The sequence below is a fragment of the Oncorhynchus nerka genome, linkage group LG7, assembly GCF_034236695.1.
Source record: "Oncorhynchus nerka isolate Pitt River linkage group LG7, Oner_Uvic_2.0, whole genome shotgun sequence".
Classification (NCBI taxonomy): domain Eukaryota; kingdom Metazoa; phylum Chordata; class Actinopteri; order Salmoniformes; family Salmonidae; genus Oncorhynchus; species Oncorhynchus nerka.
The window spans coordinates 56,113,911-56,135,951 of record NC_088402.1 but is presented as its reverse complement, the minus strand read 5'-3'; the positions used below and the strand labels follow the sequence as shown (position 1 = coordinate 56,135,951).

Below are 22,041 nucleotides of genomic sequence, written 5' to 3'. Positions count from 1 at the left end.
AAAAATAAAGGGAACACTAAAATAACACATCCTAGATCTGAATGAATGAAATATTCTTATTAAATACTTTTTTCTTTACATAGTTGAATGTGCTGACAACAAAATCATACAAAAATTATCAATGGAAATCAAATTTATCAACCCATGGAGGTCTGGATTTGGAGTCACACTCAAAATTAAAGTGGAAAAGGCTGATCCAACTTTGATGTAATGTCCTTAAAACAAGTCCAAATGAGGCTCAGTAGTGTGTGTGGCCTCCACGTGCCTGTATGACCTCCCTACAACGCCTGGGCATGCTCCTGATGAGGTGGCGGATGGTCTCCTGAGGGATCTCCTCCCAGACCTGGACTAAAGCATCCGCCAACTCCTGGACAGTCTGTGGTGCAACGTGGCGTTGGTGGATGGAGCGAGACATGATGTCCCAGATGTGCCTTGCATTGTCTTGCATTAGGAGAAACCCAGGGCCAACCCCACTAGCATATGGTCTCACAGGGCGTCTGAGGATCTCATCTCGGTACCTAATGGCAGTCAGGCTACCTCTGGCGAGCACATGGAGGGTTGTGCAGCCCCCAAAGAAATGCCACCCCACACCATGACTGACCCACCGCCAAACCTGTCATGCTGGAGGATGTTTCAGGCAGCAGAACGTTCTCCACGGCATCTCCAGACTGTCACATCTGTCACATGTGCTCAGTGTGAACCTGCTTTCATCTGTGAAGAGCACAGGGCGCCAGTGGTGAATTTACCAATCGTTGTGTTCTCTGGCAAATGCACAACCCCCACCTGTGGACGTCGGGCCCTCATACCACCCTCATGGAGTCCGTTTCTGGCCGTTTGAGCAGACACATGCACATTTGTGGCCTACTGGAGGTCATTTTGCAGGGCTCTGGCAGTGCTCCTCCTGCTCCTCCTTGCACAAATGTGGAGGTAGCGGTCCTGCTGCTGGGTTGTTGCCCTCCTACGGCCTCCTCCACGTCTCCTAATGTACTGGCCTGTCTCCTGGTAGCGCCTCCATGCTCTGGACACTACGCTGACAGACACAGCAAACCTTCTTGCCACAGCTCGCATTGATGTCCCATCCTGGATGAGCTGCACTACCTGAGCCACTTGTGTGGGTTGTAGACTCCGTCTCATGCTACCACTAGAGTGAAAGCACCGCCAGCATTCAAAAGTGACCAAAACATCAGCCAGGAAGCATAGGAACTGAGAAGTGGTCTGTGGTCACCACCTGCAGAACCACTCCTTTATTGGGGGTGTCTTGCTAATTGCCTATAATTTCCACCTGTTGTCTATTCCATTTGCACAACAGCATGTGAAATGTATTGTCAATCAGTGTTGCTTCCTAAGTGGACAGTTTGATTTCACAGAAGTGTGCTTGACTTGGAGTTACATTGTGTTGTTTAAGTGTTCCCTTTTATTTTTTTTAGCAGTATTTTTTTTTAGCAGGTCTGCAACCCGGGCCAGGGAATGAGTTGAGCAGATTGGCCTGCTCAACTCATTCCCTGGCCCGGGTTGCAGACCTGCTACTGAGAACTATAGGTCTATTTGACCCGTTCCACATACATACCTAGTGCACATTGAGAACATTTATACCGTTTCTTTTATTGAGAGCTGTTAAAATTATTATGACAGCAAAATGTCAGAAAGGTGCGAATTGAACTCGGTCCAAGAAAATGTCGGTGTGCAAGTGTCATGTTGCAGCAGGTCACCTACACCTCATGTAAACCACCACTGAATATTTCCCCTGTTTCCTGCTGGTCTCGTTTCACCTGGTGAACCTTCACGCCTTGATCACACCAACGACATCATTGCACAAAATGGTACGCAGCCTTATCTGGATATGTGTGCCGCAAAAGTTCAACATTCACCTTCTGCCACCATTTCTGTCAAGTATACAGTTTGATAAATACGTTCGATAAATCCAACGTATGCACCACACAGAACACGGTCTCGTGTCCAATGGAACGCTGCGTTTGCCTCGCAGCATTGCGCTGCAGAAGCAGATGCAGCGTTACATTGGACACGAATGTACTTCTGGTGTACTAAAATGCAATGACGCTGTCGGTGTGATCGAGGCATCACCCACGTAGTGACTGACACGCCATAGGCCTTTTCACACTGCATTGTCCTTAGCCCCGGGATATCCTTATCCCAGGGCCAGTCAAAGCCTGGGGCTTTCTTAGCTTGTGTTCACACAAGCAGGTCTAACTGAAACCAACGGTCACTTTTCTGGAGTAGAATATTCAAATTAGGTAACGATGGAACTTTGTGATTGGCTAGCCCTGAAAAGTCGGTGCTAACCCTACTCCAGAGCAGGGCTAGCTAGACCTGGGCTAAGGTTGGTGCTAACCCATTTTAGAATCTGCAAGTGTGAACACTCTCTCTAAGCCCTGTGCTAAAAGCTCCCTTAGGCCAGGACTAATGAGACTCTTAGCCCTGGGCTAAATGCAGTGTAAACGCGGTTCATGTAATCTCTGAAAGCCCCCAAAACGTTCCTTTATCAACCCTCACCAACAGCCCCAGTTTCACATTATGTGTGTGTGTGTGTGTACTGTGCTCCTTCAGCATAGTAAGGGGGGGTGTAAACTTGAAAGCATCCTTCATCTTCTCACTCCCATAGGACACAGGTCTGGTAAGTGTATTTGTTTAGTTTCACAAAGAGTGGGAAGATAAGAGAGGAGGAGGAGAAAGTTGGCGCTGGCCTTCCAATGAACTCGCCGGGGACTTTGCTCGGTGGGGTCATCCCAAGTTCAGGCCTGGCGCTGGCTGCAGAGCGCAATGCGGCGCGGCGGAGGGCCCGGGTGTGTTTACACAGAACCCAGCCTCCTCTAGGGAGCTCCCTCACACTGCCTGTAACACAAACCCACTTCCATCAGGCACCTGCTGGGTGGAAGGGGGAATAGGGGAGGAGGGGAGCCTGGCTGGGCAGAGACAGGTCAGCGCTGGGGGAAGACGGGGGTGGGAAGGCACTTCATTCCACTCCACTCTAGCTGACAAATGACTCGCTGATGTATTGGCCAGATGGATGAGGCAGGCGCTGTGTAAAATCAGTTCTCTTCTCTCTCTATCTGTCTCCCCCAGGGATGAGATCCCCACAGCTACTGTAGAAATGTTTCACTCTGTGAGCTTGGGCACTCATATGTGACACTCATTTTGACTGTCTTTTAATATTGCCACTCAGCAGCAGCACATCTCAGGGAGATCACTGGTAATTATTGGTAATTATTTGACAAGGAAAGAAATAGGGCTTGGAATTTTCAGGGACCTCACAATACAATATTATCTCGATACTTAGGTGACAATACAATATCTATTGCGATTCTATATGTATCGCTATTCTATGTATTGCGATTTAAAACTGAGATTTTATTACGATTTGATGTTCCAAACAAATAGAAGATGGAAAACAAGCTATGGAAAGAGAAAAAACGAGTTTTGGCGCAGGTATGGCCGACTAACGCTAGCAAACGTTAACTAAATATCATTTTTTTAGTCGATACTTGAAGTCATATTATCAATATAATATTGTCAAAAATAATATTGCTATACTCTACTGTATCGATCCCTCCCCATCTTTAGAAAGAAATTGTTGACATTTTCAGTATGAGTTAGATCAGAGATGGGCAACTGGATTGCGGCCTTGTTTTAATAAAACATGTTTTTTAACTCAGTTGAGGTCTCAACTTACTGTTGCAAGTTAGAATAGTAGAATATACCAGGTACAATTTGGAAATTTGGTTGTGCATCAGCAATTTTTCTCTTGTTATGTCAGTCACTGATAGTCACTCAATTATCCCATGTCAGCTAACATTTTTTAGCTTGGTAAGTTAGTGGCGCGTCCAGCTATCTAAATTTAGTAATCATGGTCTAATTACCGGCCGGGGGCCACTATTGATTTGGTTAGTCCTGCTCACTCATGTATTTAAGAACTGCAAACATTTCTCTCCACCCTATGGCATAATTTGTAAAATTGCAGGAAATTGGCTGTAAAACAGCAACATTTTCTCTACTCCCCATGGCGAAATGTGTAGAATTGCACAAAATGAAGTCTAAAACCAAAACAATTTACTCTGCTGTCAAGGGTGCTGCTAAAATCTTTTACTTACAACTGCGTTTTCTCGCAGAGAAACTGCGGCCCCTCGTGATGAATTAAGATTTTTTTGTGGCTCCCCACCCCCATCAAAGTTGCACATCTGGTTTTGTTGGATGGCTTATTTGTCTTGTTGAGTTAGTATTTTTATAAGTTTGAAAGCGAGAGAGCCATCATGCCTGTGTGAATTGAAAGGTATTTGACTGAGATAAATGAGAGCCATTCATCATTCCACTGCAAGGCTGAGTCTGTGCAGACTGGAATGGCCAGCCAAAGTACACACTCAGCCAGAGTGCCCTGTGTGAGGGCTGCACTGGTCTAATGGCAGGCTACCTAGCGCATGGGCGCAAAGAGCTGTACTGTGTGGTCAACCTGAATCAGATTAGACTGCAGTGATAAAAGGTACATATTTTGAATACCTTTAAATCCTTTATGAATATAGAAAAAAAGAAGGGGGTTCCAAACTGAGCCCTGAGATACACCTTTTCTAAGAGGTGATACAGACATGATGCTGCATTTTCCAAGACTATTTCCAAATACTGCAATATAATATTGCAATACAAGCTTGAAATGAAGTGTGCTGTTATGCTTGCTATATAGCCTACCCTGTGAGTTTCTTCCTTCTCCGTAGTGTTATCTTGAAGGGCCACCATATTTCAGCTAAACAGTTGTTGTTATGCTAGCTAACAAACATGAGTATGTTAGAGTTGTATCTAATAAACCCCAGCTGTTTATAAAGAACAATGTCTCATTCTTTCAACACAACATTGACAACGAGGATAGCTATTCCTGCACCCGTCATCACCACCTACTGTATCTCTCTGCCTCTTCCGGACCGCTTTCAACACAACAGGTGAGAAAGACTTACTAGAATGACTCTATCTTCTTAGTTTGCAGGGACCTTGTCGGATGGGTGGAGCAAGACTATCAACAACCGACATCAGAGCAAACAAGAGTACATTCGTTACCAGGGAGCCACCAGCGGAGAGCATCTGGTGGCCGGGAATCATGAATTGGCTCATGGTATGTACTAATAATGTAGTAATACCACCACTGACTGTAGCTCGTATTTCACTTTCAATATGGGACTTGTATTTTATTAATCTAACATCAGATAGTCACAGTGGATCTATAATCTGTCAGAATGTGTAGTGCTGATCAGAGTCCCATTGTGCTGTTTGCGAGGAATCACACCTGGTTCTTCTCTGGTGTTCCACAGGTATCATCTGTGTTTTGACCAGCGTCATCACATCCACACTGGATGGGGTGAAGACCGAGGGAAGGGTCAGTGGCTTCTTCTCAGGCTTGGGGAAAGGCCTGGTTGGTATGGTAACCAAGCCGGTGGCTGTAGCGCTGGACTTTGCCTCGGAGCCAGCACAGACGGTCCGAGACATGTCCAGCCTCAGTAACCACAGATAGGTGCTTAAACCCAGGGAGACAACATATGTCATTAAAACATCCTTATAATGAGGCAGATTCAGACGCCCCTTTGCTACTATAACAGCATCCAGTCAGCTGGGAAGGGATTCCACTAGATGTTGCTGAGGGGAATTCCGTGGGACTTCCATTCAGCCGCAAGGGCATTAGTGAGGTCGGCCACTGATGTTGGGCGTTTAGGCCTGGCTCACAGTCGGCGTTTCAATTCATCCCAAAGGTGTTCAATGGGATTGAGGCCAGGGTTCTGTGCAGGCCAGTCAAGGTATTCCACAACAATCTCGACAAATACTTTCTGTATTTGTATCTGTACCTCACTTTGTGCATTGGTGCCTTGTCATGCTGAAACAGGAAAGAGCCTTCCCCAAACTGTTGCCACAAAGTTGGAAGCACAGAATCGTCTAGAATGTCAGTGTATGCTGTAGTGTAAAGATTTCCCTTCACTGGAACTAAGGGGCCTAGCCCGAACCATGAAAAACAGCCTCAGAATCATTATTCCCCATCCACCAAACTTTACAGTTGCCAGTATGCATTCGGGCAGGTAGTGTTCTCCTGGCTACCTCTAAACCAGATTTTTCCGTCGGATTACCAGATGGTGAAGCGTAATTCATCACTCCAGAGAACGCATTTCCACTGCTCCAGAGTCCCATTGCAGCGAGCTTTACACCACTCCACTTTACACTACACCACTCCACGCCGACACTTGGCTTTGCAAATGGTGATCTTAGGCTTCTGTGCGGCTGCTCAGCCATGGCAACCCATTTCATGAAGCTCTTGACGAACAGTTCTTGTGCTGAAGTTACTTCCAGAGGCAGTTTTGAACTCGGTAGTGAGTATTGCAACCGAGGACAGACAATTTTTTGCTAGCAGGACTGTTTTGCTAGCACAGACTGGAATATGTTCCGGGATTCATCCAATGGCATTGAGGAGTGTACCACCTCAGTCACCGGCTTCATCAACAACAATGTCATCCCCACTTTGACTGTACGTACATATCCCAACCAGAAGCCATGGATTAAAGGCAACATCCTCACAGAGCTAAAGGCTAGAGCTGCTGCTTTCAAGGAGCGGGACACTAATCCGGATGCTTATAAGAAATCCCGCTATGCCCTCAGATGAACCATCTAACAGGCAATAACACATGATTCCATATGTGTTATTTCATAGTTTTGACATCTTCACTATTATTCTACAATGTAGAAATTGTAAAAAAAAATAAGAAAAACCCTGGAATGAGTAGGTGTGTCCAAACTTTCGACTGGTACTGTACATAATTTGAAGAAAAACATAATTGTGGCAATTCATATCTTGCAGTAAAACTGCAAATAAGATTTACATTTCAAGAGAAGGCAGGTTAAATGTTAAGGCTTTAATGTTCTTTCACTTAGAAAATAGTCTGGATCATATAGTCCTAGTCCTAGACGATAACCAAAATGACTAACAATGCACTGAATTCATATAACTTCACAAATGTAAATTGTAAAGTCAAATCCTTCTTGCTTATGATAGTCCATCGTATTTGATGATGACTTCCAATCCTGAGTTAACAGTGAATTCGTTGGTGACTGTAGAGTCCAATCCGAGATCCACTGACTTTATATGCAGTCTGTGGTGGCGGGGGCAGGCATGGTTGCATGTCTCCTGAGCTGTTTTTGCTGTCTCTTTGTGCTCCTCTCCTCTTCCCACCTCTGTACACCGCTCTGGTAGAGCTGCCGCCAGGTGGAACGGTTGGCAGCAGCATCCTCCAGGTCTGTGGGTTCGATGTTGCACTTCTTCAGCAACAATTTTAGCTGGTCCTTGTAGTGCTTCATCTGCCCGCCTACAGACCGCCGGGCGCGATGTAGCTGGCCATACAGGATCTTCCGCTGCAAGTGCTCCTGAGATATTCTAATGACATGCCCAAGCCAGCACAGTTGGTGTTGGGTGACCATGGCCTCCATACTCTTGCAGGTGGTCTTAGCAAGTATTGCACCAGGTGATTAGCACAGGGTTGCACCAGGTGATTCCCAGGATGCGCTGCAGGCATCTTATGTGGAATTGCTTCACAGCTGTAAAGTGTGGGGATGCAGACAGCTTGATAGACAGTGACTTTGGTGGGGAGGATGAGATCCCTGTTTTGGAAGACCCTGCATCTGAGTTTCCCGAAGGCAGCTGATGCTTGCTTGATGCTATTTTGAATTTCGAGGTTGTTGCTGCCCAGGTATTTGAAGGACGGAACTATTGCCATTGATTTGTGTTCAATGGTGAAGACCGGCATGGTGGGTGGAGGACTACCACCTCTGTCTTGCTGGTGTTGATAGACAGGCCCATCTTGCTATAGACCCTCACAGCCTCTACAAGGATGGACTGAAGGTCTTCCGGAGTGTGGGTAACAAGAGCAGAGTCATCAACATACTGCAACTCAAGAACCCGCTCCGTCAAAACCTTGGTTGTTGCTTGAAGCCTCCTGATGTTGAATAGGTTTCCATCCAGCGTGAAGTCCACCGCAACACCACTGCTGTCCTCAAGATCCTTGTGGAGAAGCTGGGTGACACATAGGAGAAAGATCTTAGAGTACCGGTGCCTTCACACACCCCTGCCTCTCACCGACGCTTACTCCAAAGGGCACTGACTCCTGCCCTCCTATAGCCACCCAAGCCATCATGGAACTGGCAAAGGATGTTGACAAATTTGTCTGGACAGGCAAATGTTAGTAGAATGACCCATAGTAGTTCCCTGCTCACAGTGTTGAAGGCCTTGGAGAGGTCGACAAAGGCCATGAAAAGGTCCTGATGTTGTTCACGGCACTTCACCTGGAGTTACCTTACTACTCCTGTTCTTTCTGAAGCCGCATTGTGACTCTGGCAGCAGATTCTCTGTGATGTTGTTCACCAGCCTGTGTAGCATCACCTTGGCCAGGACCTTGCTGGAAAAAAACAGAAGGGATATCTCCTGGCTGTTGCTGCAGATGGACTTATCACCCTTGTTCTTATAGATGGTGACAATGTTTGCTTCCTGCCACTGTTGGGGAACGATCTCCCGGTCCCAAACCGGGAGATGTACTGGTGGGGCATTCTGGTGCAGAAGTAACCTCCCTTCTTAAGTAGTTCTGCTGGGCTGCTGTCAGCGCCAGGAGTCTTGTTGTTCTTGAGGGAACGGATAGCTGATAACACCTCTTGGAAGGTTGCGAATGGGTGGACGGACAGGCAGTTCTTCCAGGATGGAGTGGTCTGTAGAAGAATGCTGATTGAGTAGTGCTTCAAAGTGGTCAGCCCACCTCATCAGGATCTGGTTTTGGTCCTTCAAGAAAGTCAGACCATCAGCGGGTTTCATGGGGGTGATGGAGAGACTTCTAGGGCCATAGATAGCTTTAGTTGAGTTGTAGAAATTGTGCATGTCATTTTGTCAGCATAAATTTGGATTTTACTGTGCCTTATTCATCCACCATTCGTTCTGCAGAGCATGCAAAGTTGTTTGTACTTCCTTGCGCGATGCCCGCCATTGCTTGCGAAGGGTAGCAGATGTGGGGCTGTTGAGAGTAGTGCTTTGTTGCCTTTGTGCATATTGTCCAGTAAGGCTGTGATGGTGTCAGAGTTGTCATCGAAACAGTCCTAATGTTTCCTACCTCTGTAGCCAATGGAGTGAGCCACTGCCTGATAGAGCACTGAGCTAATAGATCCATGGGGTGCTCTGCGCTCAGAAGAGGCTCAGTCCCCTCAGCGTTTCAGCGACAGAGCGACAGAACTCGTCCCCTACTGCAGCTTTCTCAAGCGGGATACAGTGCAGACGCCTCTTACTGGACATCTGCAGGCATTGGGGGGGGGGGGGCGTATTCTCACCTGGAGTTTAGACGGTATCATACGGGATCCGTCCAGCATTCTGCGCCCCTAATGGCACATCGTATCAAATCAAATGTATTTATATAGCCCTTCGTACATCAGCTGATATCTCAAAGTGCTGTACAGAAACCCAGCCTAACCTAAAACCCCAAACAGCAAGCAATGCAGGTGTAGAAGCACGGTGGCTAGGAAGAACTCCCTAGAAAGGCCAAAACCTAGGAAGAAACCTAGAGAGGAACCAGGCTATGTGGGGTGGCCAGTCCTCTTCCGGCTGTGCCGGATGGCACATGTCAGCAGGACGTCATTAGTGTCAGAACGTCTCACTATGACGTAGTCAATCAGGTGCCAGTGTTTGGAGCGTGGGTCTATCCATGATGATTTACATTTGTTCTTCTGTTGGAACAAGGTTTAGTGACAATGAGATTGTGCGCATCACAGAGTTAGCAATCTCATTGACCTGGCCAACTCCATACCTACTCAGCACTCCACTCCATATCCTGTTGTTCTGTCCCACCCTAGTGTTGAAGTCACCCAGCAGAAAGATCTTGTAATTCCTGGGGATGCGGTGAAGGGCCTCATCTAGTGACTGGTAGAAGCAGTCCTTTGCCTCATTTTCAGATGGTTTGGGGTTTTAGGCTGGGTTTCTGTACAGCACTTTGTGACATCAGCTGATGTAAGAAGGGTGTTATAAATACATTTGATAGATTGAATTTGATTGATATGCACTGAGAAGACTAGCATAACACATCTTGGCTAGGGGGATACGGAGAGATATGAGTCTTTCACATATGCCGACAGGTGTTTCAGTGAGGCTTGGTAGGAGTCTGTTCTTAATTGCCATTCCCACACCGTGCCGATGTTGTCCACCAGGAGGGTAACCTTTCCAGAAGAAGGTGTAACCTTCTCCCACAATACCACAACGAATTTTCCAATCTGGGAGGTACATTTTTATAAGGTATTAATTCATTTCGCTGTGCATTTTCGATGGAATCAAGCCATTTAGAATGTACCAGAGGCCACCAAAATATAGGTAGTTTGGCAAAAATGATATAACCCAGGGGGCCAAACTCCTCTGGAACCCCCCATCAATCTAAACATCAATCTCAACCCCCCCCCCCCCCCCCCGAGCACTATACAGCTGATTCAAATAATCAAAGCTGATGATGAGTTGTGTATTTGAATCAGCTGTGTAGTGCTAAGGCAAAAAACGAATCGTGCACCCAGGGGGGGCCCAGGACTGAGTTTGGGAAACCCTGACCAAACGTAGCCGGCGTTTCTTTCTTTCTGGTCCTGACAAGAAAACAATACTGTCAGTAGAGGTTCTCTTCTCTACTGTTCAACCAGTCAAGCAAATGTGGAAGAGGAGTTGCGATGGAGTGTCGCCTTGTTAACGTCCAAAAGCGGAAGTCGCGTCACAGGCTCTCTTTTCCTTTCCCCTGAAAACCAGATGCATCCGGTTGTAAGATGCCCCGCTAAGGGTCGAGCAATTGTTAAATTTGACATAGAAAGGGTTTGAATCTTGCGGATGGTGCAGGGTTTCATCTATTTCTTCAGGATTTTGTGTGACCTCTCCGAGACCCTCTTGTGCTGTGAGAGGCTGCATTATAAAGCTCTGCCTTGAGACCAAAATTCACACATACTGCTGTGTGTGCACACCAACTAAACCCACCAGATGTGCTTGTAAATGCCACCTGCTGTTTTTAAAGGGGTCGGCTGGCTCGACGCTGGGTCAAGCCTCTCCCCCAATTAGACTCTATAGCGGCGCGGCAGGGCAGGTAACGGTCCTCACAGCCACTCTCTTTAGCTCACACATACACACAGTGTGACATCTACTGAGTGGGCTCAGCACTGTTACAGTGGAGCCTTTCTCTGCCCTCAATTTCCAGCTCTCACTGGTTTTAAAGCCACAGGCAGGTCATATTACACAGGCGGTCTGGGAGTTCAAGCCTTTTGTTCAGCATTTGCGTACAGTGTGTGTATACATTAGGCAGGCCAGGCAGACGGTACTATTTGTGTACTTGGAATGGTAAAGATAACAGATGGCACTCATGCGTGTCTCTGTGGGAGGTGTGTGTGGAGGGGGGGGACACGTGCATGTATAGGCTTGTTGACTATGAAAGGGTGTGTGTGTTTCTGTGTGTGTGGGAGGTGTGTGTGCTCGCATGTGAGGGGTTGATTAGTGACGCGGGTGTGTGTGTGTGTGTGTACAGGGAAAGCGAAGAGACCTGCAGATGAACTGTTTCTGTACTAGCGAGGCGCTATTCAGGAGAGGAGGGGAGGTATGGGAGAAGAGAGGGAAAGGACAGGAGTAGAGAGGAGAGAAAGGGGGGGATGAGGGAGGGGGAATCCGAAGCGTGCCTACCACAGTGTGTCCACGAGTTCAGCCAGAGTTCACCCGAGAGAATGTGCTAGAATCATGGGTCACAAAGGACACTCTGACCACTCTATCACACCCACTCATAACACACTCACACACAGGTAGAGACTAAACACACACACACACACTTACGTTTTCACACACACATTTATACTTACACTCTCACTTGCACATACCAACAGACTTGCATAGTCTCACACACACATATGCTCCCCCCGACACTATCATGCCTATTAATCAAGCAGTGATATTGATGTGATACCATCGCGTACAGAAGAAAAGCTGTGAAATTATCTAAGGGAATGATGGGGAGTTTACAGACAGTTCTCCCTACTGTAGTTGAGTTTCTCATCACATAACCTTCTTCACTGTGGCCATTGGCGTGGGATTTTAGAGGCCCTCCTGTTGGCTGCAGTGAATTTTCTTTGCTGTTTGAAAGCAAATTTCCTGCAATTCTACACATTTTTTCATGTAACGGAGAGAAAAGTGTGCAGTTTTAAATCTAATTTCAATGGCTAATTTCCATGGCTTATGCTATGAGGGACTCAAACATTTTAGAATAAAATCAACGAGGGCCCGGCGCATGCCATGACAAAAATACTCCTGAATGCATCATTTTTGAAATGATAGATTTTCCCTGACTGTCTAGCTTTTATTTCGTTGATTGTTAGTTCTAATAGATGGTCTTATTTAAATAAATAAAAATATATAGCTCCATTCTCTTTTCTACATACTTTATATCTGGTTTGTCATTTAAGTTTACACTGAAAACGTCCCCCCAAAATATATAGATTTGTACTTCATCACCGGTTGGACATAGGCAGTCCGGAAAAACATAGACAGCCAGCAGTACATGAAGCTCTCTCCCTTTACCCTCTGTATGACTGCTCAGACCACGTCTCCAGGAACACACACACACCAGGAAACAAACAAGTCAATGAGAAGCAGAAGTTGTTGGATGATCTGCGCTCCCCTGCTCTCCTGCCTCCTGCCTTGCTCATGAACCCCCCCCCACACACACACACACACACACTCTCTCTCTCACTCTCTCACTCACTCACTCACTCACACTCCCCTTCCCTCGGTCCTGGCAGCCCTCTAGAGCCAGCTCAATTACAATTCCCAAACAAAGGGGGAGAGAAGCACTCCTCACACCCCCTCAGCACACTGTCAACCCAGTCCCAGACATTCCTTCACTACAAATACACTACACTGCAATGAGAAGAAACAGAACATTTTCAAAACCCACAAATGGGAACTATATACAGTCATAATTGACCTAGGTAGCGTTGTTGGTGATCTGTTAGAGATGTTATTCATTTATTATCCAATGTCCAGAGTCATGGCATCAGATTTAGACACTTATTCAATCTATTCAACTGAACCAGGGCAAAATCTACAGTATGCACAAAGCAAACACAAGTTCACCTATTCTCTTTCTATCCCAACATTGAAAATGAGCATGGCAATAGCAGAGATTTGACAGTGAAACCACAGGGATGGAAAGTGAGAGGAGAGGAATTGTTTTATTTTGTCAACCCTGCGTAAGAAATACCAGACAGACATGCTAATGAGGTGTCTCGCCACAAGCCATCTACACACTGGTACGGAATGTGTTTTAGCATGATCACCATTCCACATCTCTAAGAGGATGGGGGTTATTCCACCAGCATTGCAAGTTATAAACTTCTGTATCTTCTAGACCAGGTATTCCCCCAGGGGTACGTGCAATTCAATTCAGAGTTGCAGAGAAAAAGCCATATCTCAGACTGGCCAATAAAAATAAAAGATTAAGATGGGCAAAAGAACATCCCGGACTCGCCTCTTCACTGTTGACATTGAGACTGGTGTTTTGCGGGTACTATTTAATGCTGCCAGTTGAGGACTTGAGGCGTCTGTTTCTCAAACTAGACACTCTAATGTACTTGTCCTATTGCTCAGTTGTGCACCGGGGCCTCCCACTCCTCTTTCTATTCTGTTTAGAGACAGTTTGCGCTGTTCTGTGACGGGAGTAGTACACAGCATTGTACGAGATCTTCAGTTTCTTGGCAATTTCTCACATGGAATAGTGTTCATTTCTCAGAACAAGAATATACTGACGAGTTTCAGAAGAAAGTCTGTTCCTGGCCATTTTGAGCCTGTAATTGAACCCACAAATGCTGATACTCCAGATACTTAACTAGTCTAAAGAAGGCCATTTTTATTGCTTCTTTATTTAAACAACAGTTTTCAGCTGTGCTAACATAATTGCAAAAGGGTTTTCTAATGAAAAGGCAATTAGCCTTTTAAAATTATAAACTTGGATTAGCTAACACAACGTGGCATTGGAACACAGGAGTGATGGTTGCTGATAACGGGCCTCTGTATGCCTATGTAGATATTACATTAAAATTCAGCTGTTTCCAGCTACAATAGTCATTTATAAATGTTGTAACTTCTTAGGGATAGCGGGCAGTATTCGGAAGTTTGGATGACTGAGGTGCTGAGGTTCAAAATAGAAGCCACTTCCTGGTTTGATTTTCCTCAGGGTTTCGTCTGCAATATCAGTTTTGTTATACTCACAGACAATATTTTGACAGTTTTGGAAACTTTCGAGTGTTTTCTATCCTAATCTGTCAATTATATGCATATTCTAGCATCTGGTCCTGAGAAATAGGCCGTTTACTTTGGGAACATTATTTAAACATAAAAACATAAAAATAGTGCCCCCTAGCTTCGAGGTTAACAAGAAGTTAAGCTTTTAAACGATGTAAGACACTCGTATTTTAATGAATGTTTAATATTATGAATTTTGAATTTCGGGCTCTGCAATTTCACCGGATGTTGTCGAGGTGGAGCGCTAACCAACTATACCTCTCTATCATGCATGCCATAACAAAACACACTTGAGCCTAATGCTGTTCAGTGTTCATCTTGCCCAGACCACACTTCTTTCTGCCCAATCCCACCAATACCCCTAGCCTCCTAGGCACTTGAGAGAATGGGAGAAGTGTGTAACTAATACAGCACAAATTCCACCCAGCCTTCTAGATGGCATAGTGGAGTTATTAGCATATGCATGAATTATCCATCCGATCCTCTCTGAACTACATGAAGTGCCTATGGCCAGGGGCAATGTGGGAGACTGGGCAGTGCTGTCTCCTGGAGGAAAACGACTGGAGTTGGTTAGTGTGTGTTTTTGTGCTGGGCTAGGGCCTGAACTCCTGACAGCAGGCTGGTCCTCCTCCAGGCCCCTGAGCCTGAACCAAAGCTACACTGCCATTCTAGTCGACCTGGCTTGTCCTAAGCTATTCACACTGATATGAAGCTGTTGAGCTGTGGTTTTTCCCCCCAATTTTTCACCTGTGGCTGACATCGGCCGGCGCCTCTCTCCGTCTCTTTGTCCACACACACCCACCTACCTACCCAGCCAGCCAGCCAAAGGAGCCCTACAGCCCCCTGGTTCCCGGCGCCCAGCCTTCCCACAAGCTCCCATTCCACCTTAGCAGCGGCTCCAGCTGCAGACATCCTGGAACCTGTCTCGCCCCAAGAAAAGCAAACCCCCGCAGCCCAGCCCAGTAGAGCAGAGCAGCACAGTGCCGTCTTTGTAAATTCACTGAGCCCCATTGGTCCCTAATCAAAAGACTGCAGCCCGGGAAGATTCAAGCCAGATGTGGGAATTCCAGCCGGGCCTGGGCTGACTCTGGCAGCCAGGAAAAAGAGGGGGTGATGAGGGGGGGTCGTCTGAAGGGGAAGTGAGACCAGACCTGGGCCTGGCACCGGCCGGCTGGTACTAAGGCACTGTATGACCTCTTCACCTCTCAACAGCCTCACAGGTCCTTTCCAGTCGGAATCAGTCTCAACTAGTGCTCTATATACCACCTTACGCACTGTGTTGAGCTGCCATGTTGACCTAACATATTGATACTCTGTATTTGACTGCTATGTAACGCTGCTGTGCTAAGCTGTTATGTTGATGCTGTGTATTTGGTTAAAGCTGCTATGCTGAGCTTTTCTTATATTGATCCTCTGTATTTAGCAGCTACACTGACTACTGCTGACGATGCTCTGTGTTCCCACAGAAGGTGGAGAGTGCTGCGGGTGAGGAAGCCGCGCTGCTGTAAGGGACCCCAGGGCCTGCAGGCCCGCTCCTCCACCCAAGCCTACGGACAGGAGCAGCTCTTCCACCTCACTGACAACATCCACTCTGAGTTGTGAGTCACACTCCTGCTCTGAGCTCCCAGTTAAGCCACTATCTGGCCAGTCACAGTGGCCACAGTGTGTGCAGGATTTTGTTTCCAGCCCAGCTCTAACACACTTGATTCCACTCATCATAGTATTTCATTTAGACCACGATGAGTTGGTGAGTCAGGTGGGTTAGTGATGGGCTGGAACAAAAGCCTGCTAAAGGTGTTTGAAAAAGACAGCTGAAGGTTTGGAGAAACAGCCATCTCTGATTAATATTGCGTCACATGGAAAAAAGTTGAGTTATATTTCGAATGAAATGTACGTTTTAAGTTCATTAATACATATTTAGTTTTTCTAGAGTGAGAAAGAGACATGAAATCCCTGGCACAGACGGGGCACTAGCCTGTATCCAGTATCTCCGCTGGGCCTGAGAGCATTTGTCACCTCACAGGCTAATAAATCCAGAGAGCCAACAGAACCCTGTCTCTAGCCCCTTACCTCTGACCCTAGAGGTGTTAACCAGCCAAATACTCAGCTCAGCCTCTGGGCTTTCTGGCCCACACTTCACTCTTCCAATGGGACTGCTGCTCACACCATGTTTGTTTACGTTAGCATGTGTGTGTGCATGTATTTTACACGGCTCATGCATGTGTGCTAGGGTATGTGGCAGGGTCTACAGACAGTCACGGACGACAAAGGGAAAACCAGACACGTCGCGGACACAGACGTCTTGCTTCCAGACAAGCTAAACACCTTTCTTCGCCCGCTTTGAGGATAACACAGTGCCACCGACACGGCCCGCTACCAAGGACTGTGAGCTCTCCTTCTCTGTGGCCGACGTCAGTAAGACATTTACACGTGTTAACCTTCGCCCAGACGGCATCCCTAGCCGTGTCCTCAGAGCATGCGCAGACCAGCTGGCAGGAGTGTTTACGGACATATTCAATCTCTCCCTCTCCCAGTCTGTTGTCTCTACTTGCTTCCAGAAGTCCACCATTTTTCCTGTACCCAAGAAAGCCAAGGTAACTGAACGAATTGACAATCGCCTCGTAGCACTCCTGTCATAATGAAGTGCATTAGGGCTCCCGAGTGGGTCAGCGGTGTAAGGCACTGTATCTCAGTGCAAGTGGCGTCACTACAGTCCCTGCTTCAAATACAGGCTGTATCACATCCGAACGTGATTGGGAGTCCCATAGGGCGGCGCACAACTGGCCCAGCGTCGTCCAGGGTAGGCCGTCATTGTAAATAAGAATTTATTCTTCATTGACTTGGCAGAGTAAATGTTTTATTTTAGTTTTTATTGTCAAGGGTCATATCACCTCTACCTTACCTGACACCCTAGACCCACTTCAATTTTCTTACCACCCAAATGGATCCACAGACGATATAATCGCCATCGCACTACACACTGCCCTCTCTCATCTGAACAAGAGGAATTCCTATGTAAGAATGTTGTTCATTGACTATAGCTCAGCATTCAACACCATAGTACTCTCCAAGCTCATCATTAAGCTCGAGGCCCTGGGTCTGAACCCTGCCCTGTGCAACTGCGTCCTGGACTTCCTGACAGGCTGCTCCCAGGTGGTGAAGGTAGGAAAAAACACCTCCACTTCGCTGATCCTCAACACTGGGGCCCCACAAGGATGCGTGCTCAGCCCCCACCTGTACTCAGGATGCATGCTCAGCATCAGCAGTGGCGTAGCCATGCCCTTCCCAACAGAAGCCTATGGTAAGGCTTCCACAACCCTATAAGAACTCTTCTGTAGTGTTAATACAATTATTAAGACCATAATTCATTATTATTTCATTCATTTATGCACATTCTAGCCTATAATGTCCAAGAATTATGTATTTGTTTTACTTTTTCCCTCAGAAACAAAAGTATTTACTTTGCTAATATTGCTAAGGATTTTCATAGGTTGCCACAATGCTAAATCAGTCAAATTTTCCCTAATGTCCTCATAGGTTCATGTGAAGAGCGAGAATCTTGCTGCGAAAATCTCTCAAGAAATCAACTATGCCAAGAGACTTTACTATGAGCAGCAACTTATGAGACTGAAGACTGCATTCTATTGCACTCATAAATGACTCATGTAAAGAGTGGCACATACACATATTCTTCCTGTTTCTGCCCACTAAAGTATGGTCGTCTTTAATTGGTTGCGATAACGTCTGAAGATATGATCCACTAGAGCAGTGGTTCCCAAACTTTTTATAGTCCCGTACCCCTTCGAATATTGAACCTCCAACTGTGTACCCTCTAGCACCAGGGTCAGTACACTCTCAAATGTTGTTTGCCATCATTGTAAGCCTGCCACACACTATACGATACATTTATTAAACATAAGAATGAGTGTGAGTTTTGCCACAACCTGGCCCGTGGGAAGTGACAAAGAGCTCTTATAGGACCAGGGCACAAATAATAATATAATAATCAATAATTTTGCTCTTTATGTAGCCATCTTACATACAAAACCTTATTTGTTCATCAGAAATGGTGAATAACTCACCACAGGTTAGTGAGAAGGGTGTGCTTGAACGGATGCACAGAACTCTGTTGGGTTGTATTGGAGAGAGTCTCCGTCTTAAACAATTTCCCACACAGCCTGTGCCTGTATTTAGTTTTCATGCTAGTGAGGGCCGAGAATCCACTCTCACATAGGTGGTTGCAAAGGGCATCAGTGTCTTAACAGCGAGATTTGCCAAGGCAAGAAACTCTTATCGAGTCCAGAAATCTGGCTGTGGCTTCTGATTTAAATTACATTTTCACAGAACCGCTTGTCGTAATTTCAATGAGGTTCTCTTGTTCAGATATCAGTAAGTGGACTGGAGGCACGTTATCATGCAAGCGGTCAGACAAGTGAAAATTATGCTCAGTTAAAGAAAACTTTAAGCTCATCTCTCAATTTAAAAAAATGTGTCTATACTTTTCCCCTTGATAATTAGCGCACTTCTGTATGTTGTAAAAGTGTTACATGGTTGCTGCCCATATCATTGCAAAATGCATAAAATACACGAGAGTTCAGGGGCCTTGCTTTAACAAAGTTAACCATTTTCACTGTAGTGTCCAAAACGTCTTTCAAGCTGTCAGGTATTCCCTTTGGCAGTGAAATGAGGCTACTCAGGCGAGGAAATAATCAGGTCCGGATTGGCCACCGCTGCACCTCTTTCAGTAGCACAACATAGTTTAGACTTAGAGGGTCCAACATCCCAAGAAGCACACAATTTTAACAGTACTTTTATTTTTCTTTGCAAACGGGTGTTTTAATGACTGTATATTTAGAGCACAATATGATGAATGTAAGATGGTGCTGGAGCAGAAGGCAGATGATTTACGTCCCACAAACCAATTGTGTTTTTTTGTTCGTTTATCTGGATTGTTTATTACTTTATTTTGTACATAATGTTGCCGCTACCGTCTCTTATGACCGAAAATAACTTCTAGACATCAGAACTGCGATCACTCACCACGGACTAGCAGAATCCTTTTTCTTCTTTCACGACTCTGACGAGCCCAAAGCGGAGGATATACGGCTCCCTCGAGAACAGACCCCGACCCCCGTGATCTCTGTGAAGAGGAGGCAGAGAAAGAGGGGCTGCCTTCTGAGAATTCGAAGGCGATCGAATAAACCCCGACTTCCCTCAATTCTGCTAGCAAATGTGCAATCTTTGGACAATAAAATTGAGTTACGTGGAAGATTACACTACCAACGGGACATTAAACACTGTAACATCTTATGCTTCACGGGGTCGTGGCTGAACGTTGACAATATCAACATACAGCTGCTGTCTGGTTATACGATGTACCGACAGGATAGAACAGCGGTGTCTCGTAAGACAAGGGACGGCGGACTATGTATTTTTGTAAATAACAGCTGAAGTCTCGAGCTATTGCTCGCCTGAGGTAGACTATATTATGATAAGCTGTAGACCACACTACCTACCGAGAGAGTTCTCATCTGTACTCTTCGTAGCTGTTTTACATACCACCTCAGTCAGAGGTTGGCACTAATACAGCATTGAATGAGCTGTATTACGCCATAAGCAAACAAGAAAACGCTCACCCAGAGGCGGCACTCCTAGTAGCCAGGGACTTTAATGCAGGGAAACTTACATCAGTTTTACAAATTTTCTATCAACATTAAATGTGCAACCAGAGGAAAAATAACTCTGGACCACCTATACTGCAGACACAGAGACTCATACAAAGCTCTCCCTCGCCCTCCATTTGGCAAATCTGACCATTATTCTATCCTCCTGATTCCTGCTTACAAGCAAAAATTAATGCAGGAAGCACCAGTGACGAGATCAGTAAAAAAGTGGTCAGATGAAGCAGATGCTAATCTACAGGAGGACTGTTTTGCGATCAAGATTGTGTGATCACGCTCTCCGCAGCCGATGTGAGTAAGACCTTTAGACAGGTCAACATTCACAAGGCCGCTGGGCCAGACGGATTACCAGGATGTGTACTCCGAGCATGCGCAAACCAACTGGCAAGTGTCTTCACTGATATTTTCAACCTCTCCCTGTCTGAGTCTGTAATACCAACATGTTTTAAGCAGACCACCATAGTCCCTGTGCCCAAGAACACTAACGTAACCTGCCTAAATGACTACTGATGCAATCTCTTGCACTCCACACTGCCCTTTCCTACCTGGACAAAAGGAACACCTATGTGAGAATGCTATTCATTGACTACAGCTTAGCGTTCAACACCATAGTGCCCTCAAAGCTCATCAATAAGCTAAGGACCCTGGGACTAAACACCTCCCTCTGCAACTGGATACTGAACTTCCTGATGGGCCGCCCCCAGGTGGTAAGGGTAGGTAACAACACATCCGCCATACTGATCCTCAACACAGGGCCCCCCCCGGGGTGCGTGCTCAGCCCTCTCCTGTACTCCCTGTTCACTCCTGACTGCACGGCCAGGCACGACTCGATGACACAACAGTGGGCCTGATCACCGACAACAACAAGATAGCCTATAGGGAGGAGGTCAGAGACCTGGTCGTGTGATGCCAGGACAACAACGTCTCTCTCAACGTGATCAAGACAAAGGAGGTGATTGTGGACTACAGGAAAAAGAGGACCGAGCATGCCCACATTCTCATCGACGGGGCTGCAGTGAAGCAGGTTGAGAGCTTCAAGTTCATTGGTTTCCACATTACCAACAAACTAACATGGTCCAAGCACACCAAGACAGTCGTGAATAGGACAAAACCTATTCCCCCTCAGGAGACTGAAAAGATTTGGCATGGATCCTCAGATGCTCAAAAGGTTCTACAGCTGCACCATCGAGAGCATCCTGACTGGTTGCATCACTGCCTGGTATGGCAACTGCACAGCCTCCGACCGCAAGGCAATACTATAGCTATGTACATATCGAGGGTGGAGAAAAAATATAATAACAATTATGGAGGTTTACTTGAAGTGAAATGCTGTACAAAACTGCCATTAAAATGTTTTTTATTTTGTGTATAAAAGGATTTTCGAGTTGAATTAATTGCACTGACACTTAGTTGGGACACACTGGCTGCTCTCGCTCTCCAACTGGGCCACACCCACCACACAGGGAAGGCAGTCGGGAGAGCTGCCACTCAAGTCCCTAGGCTTTTACAATCATGGGTATCTGTATGGTTTTGGTCACCCTTTTATTGAATAAATGACCTTGTACTTTTTATCCTATTTCTTCTGAGAGCTCTAGGTGTTGGGAATGTGTTCCTAAAACATTGAGTTTCTATCTACTGTCATCAGACCAGGGGCCTTACACTTCAAAGCTTGTGAAAGGTGGAGGACTTGAACCTATGGAGGAGGAAGGAGAGTGAATGGATGACTTTGCTTATAATAAAGCACCACAACTGCAGTACTCAATACTATGGACCGTCTGTGCTTGTCACTGAACCAAATGTCACAATTTCCATATCTAGTGCACCCTTATTGTTTATTCACCCAAATTAAAGGCACAATCTAACTTTCATTTGCAGTCAAAAGTGCTGTCTCTGCACAAATTAAAGACCCACCCCAGCCTCTAGGACCTCATTTATCACCTGATTTACTTAATAAATGGCACATCTCAATAGGGGGTCCAGGTATCTCATGACATGGCACAAGTGAGGGGCTGGGCCTTCCCTTTTATGTCCTCTATTTTTTGTAAT

General features: G+C 46.1%; 1 protein-coding gene across 2 annotated transcripts in view; it reads left to right on the top strand.

Moving 5' to 3' along the window:
- Nucleotides 1-21,759, top strand: part of LOC115132786 (uncharacterized) — a 33,794-nt gene extending 12,035 nt beyond the window's left edge. Inside the window, exons 5-8 of one of the 2 annotated variants that reach the window (XM_065020651.1) lie at nucleotides 4,981-5,113; nucleotides 5,310-5,374; nucleotides 15,781-17,615; nucleotides 17,852-21,759. In XM_065020651.1, coding sequence (XP_064876723.1) covers nucleotides 4,981-5,102 — 122 coding nt within the window. In that variant the 3' untranslated portion in view covers nucleotides 5,103-5,113; nucleotides 5,310-5,374; nucleotides 15,781-17,615; nucleotides 17,852-21,759. Of the gene's footprint in view, nucleotides 1-4,980; nucleotides 5,114-5,309; nucleotides 5,375-15,780 lie in introns of both variants that reach the window. The other variant, XM_029665525.2, reaches the window with a different exon arrangement.
- Nucleotides 21,760-22,041: the final 282 nt, after the last annotated feature.